Source organism: Anopheles cruzii, chromosome 3 (assembly GCF_943734635.1).
Source record: "Anopheles cruzii chromosome 3, idAnoCruzAS_RS32_06, whole genome shotgun sequence".
Taxonomy (NCBI): domain Eukaryota; kingdom Metazoa; phylum Arthropoda; class Insecta; order Diptera; family Culicidae; genus Anopheles; species Anopheles cruzii.
The window spans coordinates 26,020,754-26,044,151 of NC_069145.1; the positions used below are offsets into that span (position 1 = coordinate 26,020,754).

General features: G+C 52.8%; 1 protein-coding gene across 1 annotated transcript in view; it reads left to right on the forward strand.

Annotated features, from left to right (window-relative positions):
* The window catches only part of LOC128275003 (protein TANC2), an 86,772-nt gene extending 66,238 nt beyond the window's left edge, over positions 1–20,534 (forward strand). Inside the window, exons 3-9 of the mRNA XM_053013370.1 lie at positions 3,836–3,990; positions 12,087–12,372; positions 15,406–15,750; positions 15,817–18,309; positions 18,383–18,734; positions 18,801–19,101; positions 19,181–20,534. Of these exons, the coding sequence (XP_052869330.1) occupies positions 3,836–3,990; positions 12,087–12,372; positions 15,406–15,750; positions 15,817–18,309; positions 18,383–18,734; positions 18,801–19,101; positions 19,181–19,519 (4,271 nt within the window). The 3' untranslated portion in view covers positions 19,520–20,534. The remainder of the gene's footprint in view (positions 1–3,835; positions 3,991–12,086; positions 12,373–15,405; positions 15,751–15,816; positions 18,310–18,382; positions 18,735–18,800; positions 19,102–19,180) is intronic.
* The last annotated feature ends 2,864 nt before the right edge of the window (positions 20,535–23,398 follow it).

Sequence of the window (23,398 nt, forward strand, 5' to 3'; positions counted from 1 at the left end):
TCGTCTCGCGCGCCCAATACAGCGTGTGTGGGGTCCAGAGCGTTGCCCCAAAGATTGGTCGTTATTTATGATCGCCCGAAAAAATGTTGATTGTGAGAAGAGAGCAATTTATGATGGGGATAAATTTGCAGATTTTTCGGCCCACCCGATCGCAGACCACGGCGATATATTGGGTCGTTTTTCATCGGGCGCTCTTTCGTTCGTTAATCAAATTTCCGGTGGCTTTGTGTGGTGTGTGTGTGGTGTGTGTGTGTACTACTCTCACTCGACTGGATTGTACTTTTAATTCGATCCCAAACATTCGTCACCGACCGTTAAATGGCCCCGAAGGACGGAAACGAACGTTCGAACGAAAGAATTCGTTGCAAGCGACGAACCCCGAAGTTTTAGGCCGCTGTGACAGCTGCTTCGTTCGTCCAGTTTGGTCACTTGTCAGCCCGTAAATTGTGAGATTTGGCGAAATTTATTAATCCGATGCTCACGTGTGTAAGACCGGCAGCAGCCGCAGGACTGCGGCCTGGTGGGGACACCTTATTTACGATGGAGATGCTGTCGCGCTTGCCTCGGCATGGCCAAATTCCACATCTCTGGTGCCGGCTTATGCATTCCTTGGTTCTTGACTTATCCTTATCCACCGCGGTCCGGTCCGAGGCCACCCGAAGGCAGTGGAAGTAGTAGCCTTCAGCCCCGTACGCGAAGTGATTATTTTCTGCGCACTCCGTGTGTTCTCCGTAGATCACCGGGTCTAGAGCATTGAGAAAACAACTGCAAAATGTAGTAAACGAAAGTGACGTTGATTTATATTCGCAACTCCAGGGTCAGCATCGGGAGAGCGGGAACCGTTCCATTCGTGTGGAGCTTCGGGGGTCCCCGGAATGGGTCACTCAGTTTTGTTATTTTAATTCCGAAACCTACAGAGCGTGCAGGTTGGTGAACCATCCAGGACACTGCCGCTTATCAATCACTTCGGTTTGTAGCCGTCCGCTGCGGGGCAAATGGGTTGGTTCTCACTGCCCGGCCTTTTGCGCTTGCGTTCGCTGCCGTTCGTTTGATGCCACAACGACATGTAAAATTCGTTCCGATTCGTTCCGGTTTCGTTCCGGCGGGCTGATCCCTGGCCGCGCGCGCGCCCGTCTCGGCTTTCACGGTGCGCGCCCTCGCGCGGCTGTGACATTTCGAGAACGAAGGCAATCGCTGACGCTGTCGCTCGGTCGGTCGTGAAAAGCGATTTCCAAAGATTTATTTATTGGATGGTAAGCTACACGACGTGCCTTGGCGCTTGGCACTCGGGCTCCGAGAGGATCGCTTTTTCGATAATATTTATTTTGTTGACGCATTTCGGTTGCCATTTCGTTGCGCTTGATTTAACATCTTTCTTACGCCGCCGCCGCGCGCGAGACACGGGGTAGGGCTTTTCACGGGCCATTAAACGAAAAACAGTTACAGTTTAACGTTTCTCGCGGTTCGCCTCGACTAGTTCGTTGGTGGAGCGTTGTGGTTCCATTTGCGGCGGCGTGAGACAGATGAGGCCAGTTTACGCTGGCGTGTGTGCTGTACGGGGCCGGTAATGGAATCCTTAAGAGCTGTCGGGCGAACGCTCTTGTAGGGGTACTCGATCGGTGGGGGGAGCAGATGCCTGAGTTCGCCCCGCAGAAGCAGCACCGGTCCGGAGCACAGGAGCGCTGCTGGGTCGGCTGGGTGTTCTCATTTAAATATTTCCAACGTTATTCCATTTTGCTTCGCGCAAAAGTGGTGTAAATTTTAACCGGACCGTGCCTTGCGTGGCTCCATTAATGGGGCTGGGTTTCGGTGGCTAAGGGCTTTTGACAGAAATTGGCGATCGTAAACACTCGCGCGGTCAATAGGTCTCGTTCAAAAAAGCGACTTTTAAGGAGGTTAAGGAGGAGCTTCAACTCAACTCCGTTAACCCGTTTGGGCAGAGGTTCACCCCACGGAGATGGTGGCTAAATTCTTGGCGTCCCAGCCGAACATGTCATCAGCTCTCAGTCGCTGTGTAATTAATCTGCACAGAAATGTGGCAGCATTTTCCGCGAGCGAATCATAAGCATTCAACGTGCGCCGGGCACAGAACGCGACGTCCCTCGTGCGGTCTATTAATTCTCGGGCAGTGGCCTCTCGGTAACGAGCTCCGTGAGGCGACCCTCCATGTGCATGTGCTATGAATCTAAACGCGTCCCCCGCGACATTGGGCCCTTTGTGGCGCGGCTCGAGAACCACGACGGCGGCGGCCAGAATATGGCACACGGCGAATTGCTAGAATGTTGCATAAAGTGTATGCTCCGAGCGTCCCAAGCATACCACGGCGTACGCAAATTAGTGCCACGCTGGAGGCCGCGATGGAGGTCCGAGCAAGTGGAACCGGAGCTGACTTTGCATTATGCTTTCGGCGGCCACCGGGCGGCTACTGGCGATGAGCGCACGTTAGTGGGCACGATTTGCCGTTCGCCGCTCGCCTAATGCTTATTGTTGGCACGGCCGACACGTGTTTGCCGGCGGGCTGGCGTGCGCATGTTAGTGTGTGCCCGATCCCGCTCTGAATTATGCTGTTATTATATAGTGCGGGCTGGTGGCTTCACGGCGGCGATACCTTATAAGGTGAAAGGTTTTGTGGTTTGCTTTGGCTTTTTTGCTCACCCCGAGCGGCTCAGTTTTCTGCAGATTGTCGGCCGCTTGTTGGTTCCCCGAGGCGCCTTCCGAGGCCTTACTACTAATTGGGGTGCCACTGGGGTGCTGGTTAAACAATTGTGTTCTTTGAGCTAAGGGACAATGAAGCAGGGCAGGGCGCCAAAGAATCGTCTGTCGAACTCCATCGATCATTCATTCGAAATTTGAGGATTTTTTGTGATCACCATACGTGGGCATAAACATCTCCTGGCTGGCTGGTGAGGCTCTGTTTTTGGAAATGTTTTATTTAAGACCCTTTTCCTACGCCACACACAGACGAAACAGACTAATCAAAGCTCTCTCCGTCAGTCGGGATGCCTTGCCGTGCCAGTATCCGGCGGCATGGATGCAATTTCGGGCACGCACTGACAATCAGGGCGCGAAAACTTCGGGCGCCTCGAAAGGCAACGGTTGCGATTTACTTCGTGGCGTGGCGAAGAAATGGTTTTATTTTCTCCACTCAACACATCGAAGCCGAATCGAATGGCCTGGCCTGACTGGAGAAGGGTTTGGCCGGGCGTCACAAAGTTTCACCACACTGCGCCTAGCCCGAAGCCACCACCTTCGGGCGTTTCCGAGAAGAATTGGAAAGACATTTTTATTTTTCGTGCGCCAATTCTGCCATTAGTTGCCGAATGGGAACGCAACATCGTTTGTTGTTGCAACATCTTCATTTTCCGCCACATTTACTGCGTTGCACGCGAACGAACGGTTTGTTGGGGGTAGTTATGTATGCAAATGTTGTCATTCCAAGCGTCGCGTTCGCTTACCGCACTCGGGCCGCTTATTATCATCCGAAGCATTATCATCGACATAATTATCATTCGGTTGCGTTTACGTTCGTTTGCTTTCGAACCGTTTCGCGTTTCACGGCAATTTGGCAGCGTTTGCACCATTCCGGTTCCTTCATTCTGGTCGACTTTTTCGCTCCGAAACATCTGCGCCAGTGGCAGCTGCCTCCCGACACCTTTTTGAGAGTCGTGGTTTATGCGCTGCTTGGCTTGACGTTACCTTTCCAATTGTGGGTCTCGATCGAATGTGGTGATCCGGCGCATAATTAAAAACCTTCCGATCGATCGCTATCGCGAACGGAACATCCGATACGGGGCGACGATAATAATCTTTAATCCGCTTCTCTGCCTCTCCACAGATATGCTGTCTGCGAATGGTGCCATCTACCAGCCGCTGAGCCGCAAGATGCAGGGCTACGGCAGCAGCACCCACCTGATGTCACCGTTGGGATCACCGCAGCCCCAGAACCGTTCGCAGATGCGGACGAATGGACACTTTTCATCGATCTACCAGGTACGCACCATCGCGGCTGACCCTTATTCAGACATTTCAAGGTCCGGCGAAAGAATATGACTTTATGGCCGGCCCGGAGGCTATTAGGGTACTCAGCCGCTGAATTCGATTATCATAGGTCACGAGCTGGCCGACACGACAATTGTGCTTCGGACCTTTTGTTTGCATCGGGAGCAATTAAAATAAGCGTTTCCGAGCCGCTCGAAATTATACATTCGTCCTGGAACCACCGGCAACCAGCTCGGCAGCCCTTCGCCCGGTGCACAACCTTCTCGGATCTCATGCTTAAAAGACGCATAGTTCAACGTGCATGATTGACAGGGCTGCGCCTTCGACAGCGAATCGATGCTGTCAAGCGACAATTTTCCGCTCCTGTCAGTGCCGAACCAAATTCACCGGCAGCACCGACCCCTTTGCGAATTCTATTAAAGCAGCGGTCGGATCGAATCGGCAGAGGGGCCATATTTCACTCATTGGCCAGCTAATTAAGGCAGAGGTCATCTTAGTCGATGGTCTGCCCGGGGGCCGACATTTATCACGCACGGTTGACACTCGGCCACGTGTGATTGATATATTTATTAAGCGCGCGGCCATTCGCGAAAGTGACGTTTTATTTAAAGTTTTTCGCTCCCTCGGAATCACCCGCTGGCTTGTGGTGGAGCATTGTGGAGCTCCCAGGGGTCCGGATCCGGTTTGCTGGGTCTCAGGCGGACCGCGGGAGTTTACCGATTGGACTTGCGACGTCGCGAAATTGTCAAATTTTGGCCCGACCGACGAGCTGGCCTCATCACGGTGGAGGTTTTTTTGTGGGTCCAATTAGGCCTTTGGAGGTGTTTCGGTGGCCCCCGCGGTCTCCGGCTCCGGGTCACTCTTGATTAGGCTTAGATGATGCGATGCGACGGTCGTCGGCAAGCCAGGACCCACCGCCATGACCTAGACATGATTCGGCGCCCCAGCGTTCCGGCGGGCCACCGCAATTTGGAGCTCATTGGGCACAAGGTCCTCGGTGCGCCCCGTGCGCTGATGGTCTTCTCCACTCCGGCGAACTTGACACTCACCGACCGACCGACCGACCGACTAGCGCGTCATAAACGCTGACGAGCCGGGCCCGACAGGTGCTGTGATAATTTGTGAATGTTATGCAATAAACGGTGTTTTAAAACATCGGCGCCCAGGGATTGGCCGTTGGCGGATTGTGTGTGTGTTTTCGCAATTTTGAAACTGGCCAAAACATGCATCACTCTTCACTCCTCACTCAGCTTTACTCAAAAATGCTCGTTGAGCCGATCGAGTGCTCGTCGAATTTATGCCACACGCGGATGTGGGGTGTCGATTGCACCCGGGGACAGTGTTGGCATTGACATTAGCAGCCAACAGTATCCCCGGCCGGGAGGGCCGTAAAACAAATTCATAATCGTCATCCCGATTTCGCATCGTGTGCGATGCACGGAGGATCGGCACTTTATTGAACGCATAACCTCAACTTCAGAGAGGCACTTTTTGGCTGGTGGTAAATTTGTCTTGTTGACGCCATCATCAGCATAATTCACCATCGTCGCCCCCTTTAATTGCGTATGACACGGCGAACGGCGCATGACACAGATATGAGGTGGCCATCATAAAAATCAACGTCTTGTTGCTTTTTCTCGCCACTCAACGTGTACCGGTGATCGATCGAAGCATTACACCCCGGCGCGATGAGGACCTTGCGCAAGTCGTAGAAACAGCGCGAGAGTGTCCATCTCAATGCCGACGCTGCCTGCGCACTGCCGTGACAAACTGCGAAACTTATGTTGGTCCTGTAGTTCAAGGCGCACGCTCTGTGTGTCTGATTGTCAATTTGCTCGACCGAAAGTGTCAACAAAATGCTGTTCGACACTTCTGAGTGACAATGCACTCTGGCGCGCCGACCGATCACGGATCGGAGGAGCGCATGAGGTATGAGGGACAGGGCGCAAAACAGGGAGAATCGAGGTGGGTTCGGTGTGGTGGCCAGCATAAACGAGGCACGGGATACAGTTTATTGATATATTACACGGCTCCGTTTCCAACTTTCGCGAATGTCTCGTTTGCGACAAATTTATGATTGTTGTGCCCCGGGTCCGACCTTGGATTGGTTGCGCGATATGAGCGATCGTGCGTGCGTGCGTGCGTTGATCTGGCACAGCATTTCGGGGGGCTCATAACAAAGCGATAAAATAAAACAAACGATTGGGAAAAGTTAATTGAAACGTTATGCGCCACGTGTTAACTCCGTGCGGTGTGATCGGTCCAGTTTTTGCTGACCATGGCCACAACAGGGGCTCCAGCTCGCAGGTTCCGAGTCCTGGTTTGCCATTGCATGCTGCTGTTGCTGCTGCTGAGAAGGGCACCGGCTCTGTGTGCTTAATTGATTTCAGGCACGACATTGACAAACGTGAGAATATTGGATTGGAGGCTGCCCGGCCGTTTTCAGGGCTGCCCGGGCATGCGACATAATCATTCAATTTGAAACCAGAAGAAGGACATTCAAAAGCGGACCCCGCACCGCACCGCGAATGGTTCGAGAGTCACAGGCGCAAAGACCGGCGTCACGAACTTGTGTGCGCGGGCGCACGCAACCCCTATTGAGCGAGATTTATTATGCCAACTCGCTGGCGAACCTCATCTTCTCGAAGCCGATAGGCTTCAATCACCCGCCGTTAATTAATTACTCGGTACTCGATTTCTTCCGTGAGTGCCGTATGGGATCCCTTTTCGCACGGCACAGTCTGTCTAGTGAAATCTAATCCTCTCGAGTGGAGTGGATTGAAAGGGTGAGAAAATTGCAAAACTGCACATGGGTCGTCACTTGCTCTCATATTAATCACCACGCGTCGGCGTTCCAGTTAGTTCATTCCTGGTGTCCTTTGAACGTGCGAACGTGAAGGCGAGCGAATTGTGCAATACGTCCACCCGAACAACGGATTGCGAGTGCGCCGCAATCATAATACTCTTGTTGTGCGCCCGCTTCACTTACGTCACACACGATCATTATTTGCATCGGTCCGCGATGGACCGCGACCGCGTACAAACGATCATTATGCGCAAGTCGCTAAGCGGCGCGCGATTTGTCACTCGTCAATCGACGAGCACGGTACGGGGTTGGAACGGGCCCGAGCCGAAAGGTAGGTCTCCAGTCCGAAGCATGGTGAAGCATACTTTTTGATCCATATACCCCCGGTAGGGGGACACCGGGCGGATAGCATTAAAGGCGGCCGGCACGTGATGGCACGCAGAGCTGCGCGGAATGCGATGAATGGAACAGGCATAGAGTCGGTCTGTGTGGTCTGGAATTCCCGATTGGGCGACATATGTACGCCAAATGGTTCTTGTCTCGGTGTATGTGTTGGTCCATTGCAATGTATTGAATCCCATACATTTAAATTTAATGGCTTTTTATGGTTTCGGTTGTCAGGACTGTTTTATAATGGATTAGTCCCAGCTGATCCCACCAATCACAGAAAGTGCAAGTTCTTCGAGTTCTTCTTTGACTTGCGGGCAACAAATGCGGCGCTTCTACCGCACACAATGGCATTTATTTGATGGCGATAAGTGAACCACATCTAAACCCGAGCGCCATTTGAAGGGCGCCTAACACCTAACAAAAGTGGCCAATAATGTCAATAGACGCTTTCGAGACGCATTCCGAGCCCTGTTTTTTTGTGCCGTCTAAAATGGGACAAAGAACCGACGAATTACCACCCCAAACAATGCACCGTGATGTGGCGGCCGTGATTACCGGTTTCATGTCTCCCGTTCTGGTGCGGCCGCGATGGCCACAGCTCCGCTCATTCACAACTTGTTCATTTGCTTCCAATTAAGGCAACCACCGGGCAGCCGGAGGGGGTTTCACTTTCGATCCAACCCTCCCGGTGGCGTCCCGCGACTTTCGACCGGGGGGAGGTCCAAACACACACTCTTCAATGAGGTCGTTGGTTGGCCCCATGCGAAGGGATTCGATCCGTCGACCGAGAGAGCAGCAGACCATGTGGCCATAATTGAAACGTGCCGTTAATTCGTGCGTCACAATCTTGGTGCGGTGCTCCGATCGACGTGGCCGCATCGCATCGCATCAATCGAAATCGAACGAAGGTGTCAGTCCGGTTTGGCCTGACGAAGCCCTCGTTAGAGGACCACCACCGGCCCATCCAGCGCCACAGTAGCAGCGAGTGTGGCGAGTGGCGGGCTCCACGCAGCAAATTAGAGGCCACATACATGTTTGTCCCATAATTACCTCGGCTGGTGGTCCATGTTTGGGAACACTCCGGTGGCTTTGCGCCACGGTGCGAGGAAATTATGATCCATTACACATCAATCAGCGACCAGCGAGCTGAGCTCTGGTGGCCTCCAGTGAACGGCCCGAGATGAGGTGTTGAAAATCGTCGAACGTTCTAAAGTAGCCACGGCGCTCACTGCGGTGTTATGCTGTTGCCGCACGAGGTATTCCGATGGTGCCTTGTTTATTGCCGGCTATGGAAATCGGTGCACCACTCTGTGGCATTTTATGTGTGCCAGACTTGGGCCCAGTTCGCGACTCCCGCGCATCGACTCCCGCCGGCCACTCGGTCACGAAGCCTGCCCGTTTGTATGCTGATTCGCCAGTGGTCATCGAATACGTAATGAGAGGTGGCCCGCTTCATGCCGCTTGTATTTATTAATAGTTGCAACGTGCGCTGCATGTTCGGGTTCCGGCTGGCGCCGTCTCCAGCTGGCGCCGATTTTGCCCGCGCACTGCCCCCGGATGTGCGCCAGCGGTTATGATTAATGAAGAGGCTCGGCCGTCTGGGGCTATCGAAGAACGATTAGTCAAACGACGAGCCGTTGCAGCGCGTTGCAAGAACTGCAACTAACGAAACTGCAACACGGCGCGTCGTGACACGCTCCACGGCCGATTCGCCGGTGTCGATACTACCTGAACCACACATATCACCAGTGCAATGCTTTCCATTATGTTGTTCCACTTTTTTTGGTTCGTCTCCGTCTCTGATGATTTATTGAAAATTCGTGACCCGGATCGCGGATGTTACGAAGTGATGGTACACGCTCAAGGTGAAGCGAAGCATTAATCACTTTTGGCAATAATTCCGCTCGGTGAAGTTCACTTTCGGTGAGCTCTCCCAATGGCCCAATCGAAACTGGTGTCAATTTACAATTCGGCCAAACATGCGCCTAACAGCCTGCCGATTAAATCGCAGTTCTCGACATCGAGCCATCGAGGAGTGTGGAAGAATAAAATAAATGATCCAAATTGCGCAACCACTGGCCATGCCAACGGCCACCGATCGGTAGACTGATCGATGATGCTCGGCGCGGCGAAATTGTAGCGTGTTGTTTTGCAACCGCGGCCCCCCTTCCCGGTGTCCAGATGGGGCGGCCTCCCTAGTTCTGATCGAGCCCCCCACTGTATCATTTAATTGCAGCCGCCAACTTTCGACATCTCGAGCGGGACCGAAGTGTGATTCGTTCGCGTCAGAAGGCCTGTCAGACCAGCAGACCTGACGGCTGCTGCACGAAGCCGAAGCCGGGCGCTCACGGCTTGCCGGAGGCAGAGGTGATTGCACGTTGTTGCTTGCGGAGAGGTCCCTTTGGTTGCGATCCGACCCGTTGATGATTCATCATCATCGATCAACGCATCTGCGATCGGTGAAGAAGAGCCCATCATCATCGGCCCCCATGTGGTAATGAAGAGGCACAGACCGGTCGAGGTATCCCGACGGGTACACTCCGTCGTCGGTCGCAACACTGGCAAACAGGGCAACCCGGTTCCTTGTTTTCGCCTTTCTCGGTGATCGACCGCTTGCCTGCCTGCCTGGAGGAGTCCCTTTTTTGGTAGCCAACCCAACCGGTAGCCCGGAGCCCGGAGCAGAGCGGGTTCCGGTTCTCCGCTGTGTGGTTCTCGATTTTTGGCCCAAACTAGGGCTCCGTTTCGCACCGTGATTATGGGGCTCTCCCACTTTTATGGGGATGCGCGCCGTGTATGCGGACGCCTCACGTGTCCTTTTCTGGGGTGGCGGTTCACCCATTGACTTGGCTCGAGGCTGGCTGGCGGGAGTGTGGTTCGCTTCCAGCCCCAGCCGGTAGCCTCAATTATTTCGAGCCGCCGGACGTTTCCGTTGGAAAGTAGGTGAACTGCGAGCGGGGCGAGAGACCCTTTTGCGGGCCGCGGGTGGGCAGATCTACTGTAATTGGGCCGTTGTTCTTCGCCGCCGCCGCCGCAGTCGGTTGCCCGGCACTTTAATTGCCATCCGGTATAGTTGGATGCGCCAGTGTGTTGGATGTTACTTTTTATGACACTTCCCAGTTCCAGGTGGAAAGGCCCCGAACGGAGGGGCGAAACGGAAGCAACACCTCGAGTAACGGCAGCAGATGCTGCCTGCTGTCATTACATGACCACCTCGTAACCCTTGCGCCCCGCCGTCAGAACGGGCCACCACAAGACAGTTAACTTCAATTTTTGGAAATCGTCCACAAGAAGACCGACAAACCCTTCAGCCATTTTGGGCCGATCTGAAAAGTGGTCCAGTTACAGGCGCTTACACCGGTCCCCGGTCGGTGGCCATCATAACGGCGGCACCGCCCCAAATTGGGTGCACTTGGGTGAGGTTGTTGGTTTTTCGGGTGCAAATTGGCTCCAAAGTGGTGACACTTTTGGGGAGAGCCACCGGCACTGGAGTGAAAGGCAAATTACCACCGGGAAGTGTAATTTGGTAGAGCCCCCCGTGGCCAGCGTCTCCAGGAAGGTACTTCCGATGACGGCTCGCCCGAGTGCATCGACCGACGTCGTCGAATTTTCTCTTTCAATTTCAACGCAATCCTCGTTGGGTTGTCTAAAAATAGCTTCGGACGCTGTTTGGACATTCGTCAAGATTATACCTTTATTCCGGATCCGGATCGTAGAGTGTCAAGCAAAAGAAAACCGAAAACAGCAGCCAAAAGCCTTCGAGCGACACACAGTCCCCGACTCGGTGGTCCGACTCGGTCATTAGACACTGACCAGTGGGGGGCCAAACCTCAGCCGAACGATGAGTCACGGCTTGGACGATGGAATCCCTTCGGCAAGCTGTCGGCGGCAGCGGTTTGCATGTTGGGTTGGTCGTTTGTTGAAGATCATTAGATAATTGGAGACCCGCGGCTAACCACATCGTGGTGGTTGACCCAGTGTACAGTGTGTGTCCGCCTTAGGGATTGAAGAATTGCGAAGCCGAAACCGCAACCAAGGAGCCAAAGTTCCACGAAACCACAACGGTCCACAGACGTTGGTCCGATCGCCTGGTCAGCTACAGATTGGGGTTTGTTAAAGTTCCTGACCGATTTCTGTACCGGTTAAAATGGCTTCTGAACGACAATGGCAATACTTCCAAGCCGTGGTTGCGGAATCGATGGTAGTCCTTCTTTGTTCGGCAAAGAAATTGTTTGGCTGCCAACAGTCCGATTGCAAGGATCTTTGACTTCAATGGGCAAATCTTTACTAGGTGACGCTTATGTCGACTGTCGACATAGCAGCCCCCGGGTTGCTTGATAATGCGACGGGCGATGACATAAGCGCACATGATTCGCCAATTTGTAACGGAATTCTTCCTGAAGCTGGAAAGCGCCGCCATCATTCTTTGCCACAGGAGTATATACTTTTGTCATTAATTCATTCAGCTTGAATGAAAACGGCTCCATTAGCCGAATCCACGGCGACGTGTGATGGTGCGGCCACCGGTTCCACAATTAGCAACCATTTATTTTCCTTATTATCGAACATTAGTGGACGGGGCAGATGTGGTTGTTGCATAGACACCGGGGCGGATCGACGGGGAAGATTGCCCCGGCCCCCCCGGGGAGGGGATGCCATCGACCTTTGACAATGCAAGAAAGTACACTGGGAAAGGGGCCGGGGCCAATAAGTTATTGCCCGCAATCAACCATCCGTCGAAATTATCCCGCTTTTTTGCCCTTCTTTTTTGCCCGCTTTTGCGTCCCATCATCGTGATGCGCCTAATGCCATTGAGGTGGCCGCACGAAGGAGACGAATCGCCAACTCATTAATCTCCCGGTGCCCTTTTCTCCGCCCCCCCCTCCGCTTACAGAATCCCGCCGAAGTGCTATCATCGGAGCGCTACAAGCTGAAGGATCGGCCACCGAAATGTCCTCCGGGAAAGGTGGAACCGCAGTACGCGAGCATCGGCCCCGGCACCGGCACCGGTGGCCCCACGGCGGGAGCGACGAAGACAGCGTCCCGCGGCGAAGTCACGGCCGGGAGTTGCGCGACGCCACCGCAGAACCGTCGCCGGCTGTTCATCCCGAAGAATCTCCGCAGTCCGTTCGGGTACCGGCGCAGCAACGGCACCACGGCCGACCACTCCACACTGTCGGGTAAGTGTCCGGGATGGGTTTGGATGGGTCCGGTTGGCGCGTGGATCGGGGCGACTTCGTGATCGGCCGAGAGGCAGCCCTTCTTGGGGAGTTCTTGAGCTCACCGTCTCTCGGCTCGGCAATGCGTGTCCCGAGTCCCTTTAATTATGGAGGACCCTTGGACCGGCCGTTACGTAATTACATATTCACGCAATAGCCGTGGCGCGCCGCCACCGATCGAACCGATCATCATCATCGACCAACAGACAACATATTCTAACATAAAGCCCCGTTCGTTTGCATCGCATTCCATCACCTCCGCGGGTCGTTCTTCCGGGAATCGTCTTCCGGTGTCACCACCACCAGGTCTAGCGTCGCTGCTGAATCCGGCCACCTATCACCGGGCAACGACGGCCGCCGCCAGCAAGTTGGCCCGCTCGGTGGCCGGGGCACGGGCGGCCACCGGCGGCCAACAGCAGCCATCGGCCGGCATCAGCAAGCGCCAGCGGGCTGCAGGAGGCGGCGCCGATGGCCATAAACTTCACCGGCTCAGCCTGCAGACGGTCGGGACGTCCGCGTCGATGGTTTTCGGCAAAATCAAGTCCCTGTGGTCGGCCCAGGCGACGACGGTCAGCGCGGGACTGAATCAATTAGCAGGCACGCAGCAGGCTTTCGGGCTTCCACCTTCTCCGTTTGCCACTCCGTTGTTGTTGTTTGCGAATTTTGTTTTCTTCGCTCCGGTTTTTCCCCCGTCCTGTTTTATGGTTTAGCTTTTCCTAAGTTTAACCCGCTTTTGCTTGCTATCTATTATTTTGGTTTTCGATTTTTGCGCATCTCTCCGATTCGCAGCTTCCCGTCGATCGATTTGGGAGCGCGATTCGGTTGTAATCGCGTTGGTGGTTCATCACCATAAACTCTCCAATTTCTTATCCGCTCCACTTCTAACTTCTAATTTGCAGTTCTGTGTGTGTGTGTGTGCGTGTTTTTATGTTTTTGGTTATTTTTTTTTGCTCTTTCTTTCTAACGATACTTCGAGATCTTTTGCAACATTGTGCACAACTATTTAGATGTCCACCTTTTCTCTAATGTCCCTCTAATCCGCTGTCCGCGGGTGGCCGCTAATTTATGTTGAACCTGGGCCACAATTTGTCATCCTCGCCCGAAGCGCGGCGGCGACGATGTTTATGGGTCCGCCGCATAATGAGTGTTTTGATCAGAACCGATCGCGCCCCATTCCGAGTCAGCTTAAGCAAATTCGTTTTCCGTTTATTTTCGTTCTCTCGGCCAACTGCTGGAAACTGGATCAATCGCGTTGTTGAATCGCGCCCCGCACCCATTATTGACACGGACACGGCGTGTCTGCTTATGCAAATTCTTAAGCTTCGGATCCGTTCTTAATGCTCCGTCTTTCATCCACTGCGAAGTCGCTTCTTTACGACTTTACCGGTGGCCTCTTCGCCGGGTTTTTTTTTCGCACAAAACTCTAAATTGAATTTCAGTCCAATTTCGGTCAGAAACTTTTAACGGCCACCGGCCATGGGTCGCTGACCCGGTCGTGTTTGGCTTCCGAAGGTGCGCGGGTCCGCGTTTGAAGGATTTATGTCGATCCCGCCGCTTTTATCACCGTATCATAACCGGCACGACCGGCAAGATCAGTCCGGGAAGATGACAAACCCGGGGCAGCGGGTCCATTAGGGGCTATTAAAAACAAAATGGTGAACATTTTGCGCCGGGCCGCCCGCGAGCGTGATTGTGCAACTGTGTGCAACGTAATGCAACCGTCGCGGCCCGATCCTGGCCATGATATCGGACCCCGTGTGGGCTTTTTGTCCCGTTCCGCTTGTGTGTTTTTATGCTCCTGAAAACATAATGCCTTTTCTTTTGTTCTTGGTTCGCCGTTTTGTTTTTTTGAAACTTTTACCTTTTCGGTTTTCTTTTTTGAGGATAAAAAGAGCGACTTCGGAAAGGTGTGTAATCATTATTACACTTTACTTGCGCGCGACCATTACCGGTGGCCGTGATTTTAATTGTATCTCCGGGCCGTCAAACGGGCGTCGTTAAATTGTTTTGTCGAACCGGCAAAGATTATCACCCAGCCACCCAGCACCCAGGGTTGGTTAATGGTTTTAAATTGACTCGAAAGCTTGTTGTACCCCAAATTGTTCAAACATTTTTATCATTTTCTTTCAAAGCGTTACGCAAATTTGAAGATTTTTGTGCCAAATTCTTACACTACACTGATCGCATCTTTCGCCGCTTTTAACCGGTGCCGAAAGCTGGGCCCGATAGTTTGCTGAACATAATTGCCCACCGAGCCGAGTGGGGCCTCCGCATTAAAATTCAGAACTTCAGAAATTCGAAAAGCTCCTCCCGAACAAGCGTTGGCCATTCTTTTATTTTTTTGCTGCTTCTAGATGCTTCGTTAAGTTCCCTTTCCTTCACGCGAGCACGGCGAAACCTATCCATTTTGGTGGAGAATTTACAAGAATTCTCTGCCGCCCTCTGGGCAGACATCGACCCCGGACATCGGTCTGGTGTTTGGTGCATTTTACGAGCGTGCAACACCGCCAGCAAGTTTCGAACCCGAAGTTGCCCGAAAGATAACCACTAAAGTGGTGTTTTATGGCCTTTGTGTCCCATTTGGCATCCCGCTAAAGTGTGGTTCATGGAAAAGAATTAGTTTTATGTATTTCATTTTTATTAGATTAACTTATTTTTTGCTGTCCCGTTTGATTCGTTTTTTTGTTGTTGATGTTTTATACACAAATCAGAAGCATAGCGTGTCGTGATGTTGACCAACGTGTAAGCCAAAGCGTGATCCTTATTTTATTCAAAAACTAACCGTTTCTTTAAGATTTCAGTTGACTTTTTCAGTTTTTCAGTTGTTTTCCCAATTTGACGGATCTGTTTATTGAGTTTAATTTACATTTTTTGGTTCATTTTGATTCATTTTAATCAATCCTAACATTCCGCATGTTCGTTTTTCCCCCCCGGATGCATGTTATCGACGCGGTCTTCAGGATCTTTCTAACACCGCTTTCGTTTCTCCCGCAGACGACGAAGGGGGCAACGTAAAGCCGCTGATGCTGAACGGCAAATCAAAGTCCTCGCAGGACGAACTGCAGGTGCGGCTGGGCTTCTTCCTCGAGAACAACTCGACGCGGCGCAATCTGCGCGCCCCGAACCAATCCTGCAGCTCGCTAACGTCGGCCAACACGAGTCCCGTGTCGACGCTGACCGGATCGTCCGAGGCGGACGTGTCGCGGGTGCTGACGCTGCAGGAGCCCAACCACCACTACCACACCGGGTGCGAGTCGATCGGCTCGATGATGTCGGTGTCCGTGTCGGAGCAGAGCAACGCCTCGTCGAGCCCGGTCAGTCGACGCCACTCGGTCACCAGTGAGTATTCGGCACCTAAAGTGTAGGACATCCGCGCAGAGCTAATCCGTTTGTTCCGTTTTTTAGCTTCCCAAAGCGGCAGCAACGTCGACGATCTGCTGGCGTTCAAGGGCCGCCGGACGACGGTGCGCCGGTCGGCCCGTTCCGGCCAGATCCGTGGTCCAATCGATCCAAAAGTTCGTTTCGCACAGTACCGTCAGCAGCAGCTGACCCTGAAGCCACTGTTCTTCGAGGTGCCGACGCAGGAACCGGACCCCCCATTCGTCGGACGCCACTGGTTGGTGCGTGAGCTGGCCACGGCCGTCCAGTCGGCCGACTCGCCCGGTGTCCTGCTGAGCGGCAACCTGGGCACCGGCAAGACGGCCCTCCTGCTGCAGCTGGTCGAGTACTCGTGCTTCGGGCGGCGCAAGGAGATGGCCATCCAGGAGGCCGGCGATGGGATCTACTGCCAGATCAACGTGGCGCACGATCGGCTGCGCAGCTTGGCGTCGCACATCGTGGCGTACCATTTCTGCCAGGCGGACAACAACTCCACCTGCCTCATACCGGACTTTGTGCACTCGCTGGCCGCCCAGCTCTGCCAGGCGCCGCAGCTGGCGGCGTACCACGAGTTCCTGCTCGGCGAGCACGCGCTCCAGCACGTGCTGAGCGTAAAGGAGTGCATCGCCGACCCGGAGCGAGCGATGGTGATGGGCATCCTGGAACCGTTGGCCACGTTGCGGCGGGTCGGTAAGATCCCGCCGAAAAACTGCGCCATCCTGATCGATGGGCTGTGCGAGGCGGAGTACCATCGGCCGGACCACGGCGATACGATCGCGTCGTTCCTGCAGCGCATGAGTGACCGGTTTCCACCGTGGCTAAAGGTGATCGCCACCATCCGGACGCAGATGGCCGAGTTTGCCAAGGGCCTACAGTACACGAAGCTGAGCCTGGACGCGTGGACCACGAACGAGTCGCTTCAGAAGGACATCCTCGAGTACGTGACGTTCCGCATCAACCAGAGCGCAAGCATTCAGCACAACGTGGCGGGCGGGCGCGGGGCCGAGATCGTCAACACGAGCGCCCACTTCAAGTTCGCCCAGCACCTGCTGGCCCTCACCAAGGGCTCGTTTCTGTACGCGAAGCTCACGCTCGACCTGATCGAGCGGGGCAGCCTGGTGATCAAGTCGAGCAGCTTCAAGGTGCTTCCCGTGTCGCTGGCCCAGATCTTTCTGCTCAACTTCAACCTGCGCTTCCCGACGGCGGCCGCGTACGATCGGATCTCGAACATTCTCGCCGTCTGCCTGGCCGCCCTCTATCCGCTCACGCTCACCGAGATCTTCTACTCGCTCAACGCACTGATCGCGAGTGATCGGGGTCAGTTCACGGCTGGGGACGACGGCATCGAGACCGATGGCGGCGACGGCGACGGGGATGGGATCGATTGGGACGAGTTTCTGTGTCGCTTCAAAACGCTGACCGGGTTTCTGGTGAAGCGCATCGACAACACGTACATGTTCTTCCACCCGTCGTTCAGGGAGTGGCTGCTGCGACGCGACGACGGCGAGTCCACCAAGTTCCTGTGCGACCTACGCAACGGGCACGCGGGCATTGCACTGCGCCTGTCGCGCCTACAAGCCCCGCTCGATCCGGAACAGGCACTCGAGCTGGGCCATCACATCCTGAAGGCGCACCTCTACCGGAGTGCACCGGCCCAGTCGCCGCGGGACCTGCAGGCGTACTGGGTAGCGTCCGTGACCGGGTGCGTCTCGTCCGCCCTGTCGACGCTCCGCAACGTGTACAGCCCGAACGTGAAGGTGTCCCGGTTGCTGCTGCTGGCCGGGGCCTCTCCCGACCATCCGACACCGTTCCTCGGGAGCGCTCCGATCCTGTGCATTGCGGCGCACGAGGGCATCCTGCCGATGGTGAACCTGCTGCTCGAGTTTGGCGCGAGTGTCGAGCTGGCCAACAGCCAAGGCTGCACGCCGCTCATACTGGCCGCCTCGAAGGGTCACTGCGACGTGGTACGGCAGCTGGTGGCGGCCGGCAGTTGCCTCGGGCAGACCGATACCTCGCAGCGGTGCGCGCTGGTGCACGCGGCCATCGCCGGTCGGTTGCAGGTGGTCAAGTATCTGGTCGCCTGCGATTGGCTGCCGCGGCGGGAGAGTGGGGCCGTGCCGGCCGATGTGACGCTCGAGCAGGCCGCCCAACAGTCGCTGATAGCGGCCGCAGGCCAGGGCAACACGGAGATCACGGAGGACTTCCTGGATATGGGCGAGGTGCAGGTGAACCGGCTGGACGTGATCACGGGTGAAACGGCCCTTACGACGGCGTGCGCCAACGGGCACACGGAAACGATCGCCATCCTGCTGAGTCGGGGTGCCTCGACGGAGGTGCGCAACCGGAAGGAGATGACGCCGCTGCTGATCGCCGTCAAGGAGGGCCACTGGGCGATCGTCGAGCGGTTGCTGCAGCACCAGGCGCAGGACGTCGAGCTGACTGAGACGAACGGCAAAACGCCGCTGATGGTTGCGGCCGAAGAGGGTCACGTCGGAATCATCGAGTTGCTGCTCAACCGAGGTAAGTGACTAGCGGGACCCCGTGTGTCTTTGAAACCGCCCCGTAATTAACGATCCCCCCCCCTATTTCGCAGGAGCTGCACTGACCGTGCAGGATAAGGACGGGCTGACGGCCCTCAGTTGGGCGTGCCTGCGGGGAAAACAACAGGCGGCCAAGTGCCTGCTGGAACGCGGGGCCGACCGGCAGCACGCGGACAGCACGGGCCGGACGCCCCTCGACCTGGCCGCCTACCAGGGCTCGGCTTCGCTCGTCCAGATGCTGCTCGATCACGGGGCGCAGATCGAACACGTGGACATTAACGGGATGCGTCCGCTGGATCGTGCCATCGCTTGCCGGAACGTGCAGGTAGTGCAGGTGTTTCTGAAGCGCGGTGCCAAGCTCGGTCCCGCCACCTGGGCCATGGCCAATGGGAAACCGGAAATTATGTAAGTGACGGTGACTGTGCTGACGGTGCATCGAATTTACGGTTCCTTCCTGTCGGCGCTCCTTAGGTTGATTCTGCTCAACAAGCTCCTGGAGGACGGCAACACACTGTACCGGAAGAACCGGCTCCAGGAAGCGTCCCATCGGTACCAGTACGCGCTGAAGAAGATCCCGTCCATCTGCGGTGCGCACGAGGGAACGCCCGTCGCAACCGATCCACTCACCGGGGGACCACTGCTCACGCCCTCGGTGGCACTCGTTACGGCCGATAGCAACAACAACAATTCCAGTGCTGCCAACACGGCCACGTTCCAGCAGCTACGGTTTAATTTCTTGCTCAATCTGTCTCGCTGCAAGCGAAAAATGAACGTAAGTGTGTTGAGGTCTCGCTCGCCGCGACAGGGCACGGGTGTTATAATTGCTGTTGTTTTCTTTCCTCGCTCGGCAGGATGTGGCAGAGGCGATCGATCTTGCCCGGCAAGCGATCGAGATTAAACCGAATGCCTACGATGGTTACTATGCGCGCTCGAAGGCCCTGATGGAGTACGGCAACTACACGGAGGCGCTGCGTGACGCTTCGACCGCCTTGGCGCGGGCCCAAACGACCACGCCCGAGATCCGAGATACGCTCACCCGGCTCCACGGCGATCTGCAGAAGCGCCAGATGCAGGTGATTGCCGACACGGCCAACTCGGCCCTCGCCAGCGTTGGGCTAGTGGCGATGGCGGACAACCGGCACAGTAGCCGCTCGATCGCCGAGTCGATGGACATCATCACCGATCTGTAGAGAGGAGCGGAGCGGATCGATCATTCATTCCGGATTGTTACAGAACCACTGGGTTCGGCCACTGGAATGTTGCGCAGTTCCATTTTATTATCTCCACCAGGGAGGGCCCTGAGCACGTTGCAAGTGTCAGAGCTCGCGCGTTGTACTATATAAACGTTTGTTTTCCTTCGAGTAGCTTCCAACTGCAGCTTCCAAGCAAGGCTCTAGAACGCAGCTCCGAGATCGAGAGATCGGTATACGAGTAAAACACAGGCACATTCACTTTTAGGTTTACTGCTGGTGCGGTGCGGCTATAGGTAGGGGTCCCTTTCTTCTAAAGAGAGGCTGCGTGTAACGAAAACGAAATTCAATTTGAAACTAAAACGAGGTGAAGCGCGCGAACGAATTTGGGAAACGAAAAAAAAGAACAATTGGCAACATGTTTTCGAACGAACAACGAGCCGGCCCGCGGACAATGTTTCTACTTAATTTATCGACCATCCAATTCCAAATTGTGCAAAGCAAAACGAAACCGAACGGCACACGAGAGAACGGAAGAGACACACATTTACTTACTTTATGTTTAGTGCGTTTTGTTCCGACCGACCGACCGAGAGCTGGGCAGAGTTTGACGACGAATATCACAATCCTTATTTATATGCAAACATTTAGAATACTTCAATGTGCCCAATGTTGAAACGATACGGATGGTGACAGGGCAGCCGGAGAGGATGGGAATGTTTGTTGCTTAGTATAACTGCAAAATGAACAACTTAAATTATAATACAACGACCGCAACAAAACGCACTTGGTTCGATGGAGCGAAACCTTTAAAATATGTATCTTAAAGCGACACTGGAGAGGCGAGCAGGTGTAGTTGATAAACATCATTTAAATCATAATTACTAAGAAATGTGCAACACAAACCCGAATGTGGAACGGCGGAAGAAGCAGGGAAAACACAAACATTCAGCGTTGTAACGATAGCGTGTAGAAACTACTTTTATGTCTAAGAATAGGAAAAACCGTAAAATAAAACTCCTTGGAATTTTTAAAATATTACAAACTTGTTTTGCGACAGTGGTTGCTTCTGCACACAGCACAGAGAAAGAAAACTACCGTTGCGTTGTTACCGTCGCCTTATTGCACTTCGCCATTTTACTTTGTTATTATCTTTATTATCCCGCCATTTTACTGCTGAAGAAAGAACTCTACTGTCACAATCAATATACAACACGCTGTCTGACAGACAGACGACCAGAAAGAGAAGAAGAAGAAGGTTTGCACAAAGCTGACACGAAATATTTTATTTCTACCAAAAATTGGAAAAATTAGTTCAAAAATTTAAAAGTAATTCAATTTAGATACTGTGTTTTGCTAACGTTTTTTCAATTAATTCTGTTCCAATCTAGTTGGCGCCTAGGCGTACGTGTATTTTCACGTCCACGACTATACATAAGCTCATTCGCTCGACAGACGCATGTCCATTAACTGTGTGTATTAACATTGGCTGTGTTTTCCTTGTGTCTGAAAACTTATTTGTCTTGAATATTCAACTAGATTGTGATTAGTTGTGTTTTGTGCTGCATACAAACCCGCCAGATCGCAGCATTCTTACACCTCCATCGAAAAGGTAGGATTGTTTAATTCGGTTTGCCAATCTATGCAGTTTGGCGAGTGGTGGAAAGATGTGCTTCGAAACCAAATTGAGCGGAGGAGATAATGCTTCGCTCGTTAGTACAAGCTCTAATTCTATTGATTCTGTTAAGTTGAAACCAAATCCGTACTTTCAACAAAACCTAGCCGAAGCCGAGTATGTGGTTGCGGTGTTTATGGACATGCGTCTGCTCTGGTACCAGGCCAACAAGGTCTCGATTCTGACGACGTACAACGAGCAAAAGCACCTGATACGGGGGACGTAATCGAATTTCGCTGCGCAAGTAATCCGATGTTTGGCAAACCGCACCAAGGGGGGACGACGGTGGACAAGTATCAGGGCCAGCAGAACGACCACATTCTGTTATCGCTCACATCCGGGACGTACCCGGCTTGGGCTGTACATTTTTGGACGGGTGGCCTGTTCAAGAACTGTCATGGTTTTGTTTGAAGCAGGATGATATGATACATAATTCGCCTCGTTGCATTGGCACTATTGCTTCGGTAACTCAAAGACTCAATAGATTCATTGGCTGTGTTTAATTTTGGGCTCAATTAAGATAGCGACACCTACTTTTGCTCCTTCGTTTCTGTCCAGTCTGTGTAAAATGTAGTTCGGTATCGAGAAGTTCCCCAGAGAACCTCCCAGCCAAGTGATTAATTCATCCCAATCCTAATAAAAACAATAAACTAGATAAAATCCAAAACCAGCTTACTTGTTGCCTCTGGGGCGGAACAAAGTTCGCCGGGTCTGCTAGTAATTTATAACTGTCCAATTTTCAACCATACTTATGCAGTTAACTTATAGGTAGTGGATGTGGTAGTGCCAATAACACGACTTTCTTTTATAATTATAGATTCTATTTTCTACCAGCCATGGAAAGAAGCAGTCTTGTAAATGATGACGAAAAAATTTTTTTAATGCTGATGCAGGAACAGGGCCTGCCTTGTCTATATGCTCCGAAGAACAAAAAAGTGAAAGACAAATGGAAGATCGTGGCAAAGTCATGCCAAAAAACCCCTTCACAGTGTAAGAGGAAGTGGAAGGCTCTAAAAAAGCGATATAAGAAGCATTTAAAAGAAAGCGACTTCGAAGATTGTTCTTCTACACACCATGCAGAAGCAATATGCAATATAATGAAATTTGCATATGAAAAAATAAAACTTTATAAAGATATCACAGACGCTTCGAAAAACAGAATTACAATAAAATGGTCCGGATACGACGAAGAGGTCATGTTGAAAGCTCTTCAAGTCATGAAGGCGATGGCAACGCCATCCTCATCGCCAGAAGCAACCCCGGCGAACGACATCCAAACCTTCAACATCGATGAAATACCGATATCTGATGCTGTAAGTAGATGTGTTAGAAAATCAGTATGAAAAAATTTTAATGTTCCAATTTGTTTTTCTATTTAGGTCAATGTCCCCGCAGCAGAAGATGTCGTCTTAAACAATGATGACAATGCGGCGGAAGACTTCAGCGCGATTGCGGCAAACCCGGAGCTACAAGTTGCGGAGCCAGCACTAAACCTCGAACAACGGATTGCCGAGCTGGAGGCAAACGTCGAACAACGGATTGCAATCCTCCAGCAGCAAATCGCGGAGTTGAAGGAATTGTTCCGGGCATCGCCACACGCCGCCGAAAAATGTCCATCATCATCAGCATCATCTCAGCCGCTGCCCCAGCACCAGAACACAGCACCAACATCATTAGTACAGCTTCCAGCAAATACTGAGGCCAAGCTTGATTTGCTGGAAGCTGCGGCAGCAAATCCCGAATGCCAGGAAATCGTGGAGAGACACGTAAAGGAATATGTTGCCGAAAATGATTTTCAAAGGCCGTCGTTCAGGCATGTAGTGGAAGCTTTATTTACTAAAGCATTCTTAGAAACTTGTACATGGAAACAGGCTAACAATGAGGGCAATGCGCACATTATTTTTGGTACTAAACTTAACATTTTAAAACTATTGGTCAAAATTGTGAAACAGGACCAATATACTAACTGTAAACCTGTTAAGGGCTTGACAGATGTTAAAATAAAGATGAAAACATATTTAAATAATATTAGAAATAGGAAATAGAAATAGTTAGTTTAGGCTACTTTAATTACTTAATTACTTACTTATCCGGCTACAACCGCCGAGTGAACTTGAATTTTTGAATACATATGTTTTCAAAATATTAAGCAATTTTCTTTTTAATTGTAAGAAAGAAATCATGTTCCAAAATGATATTGCTCC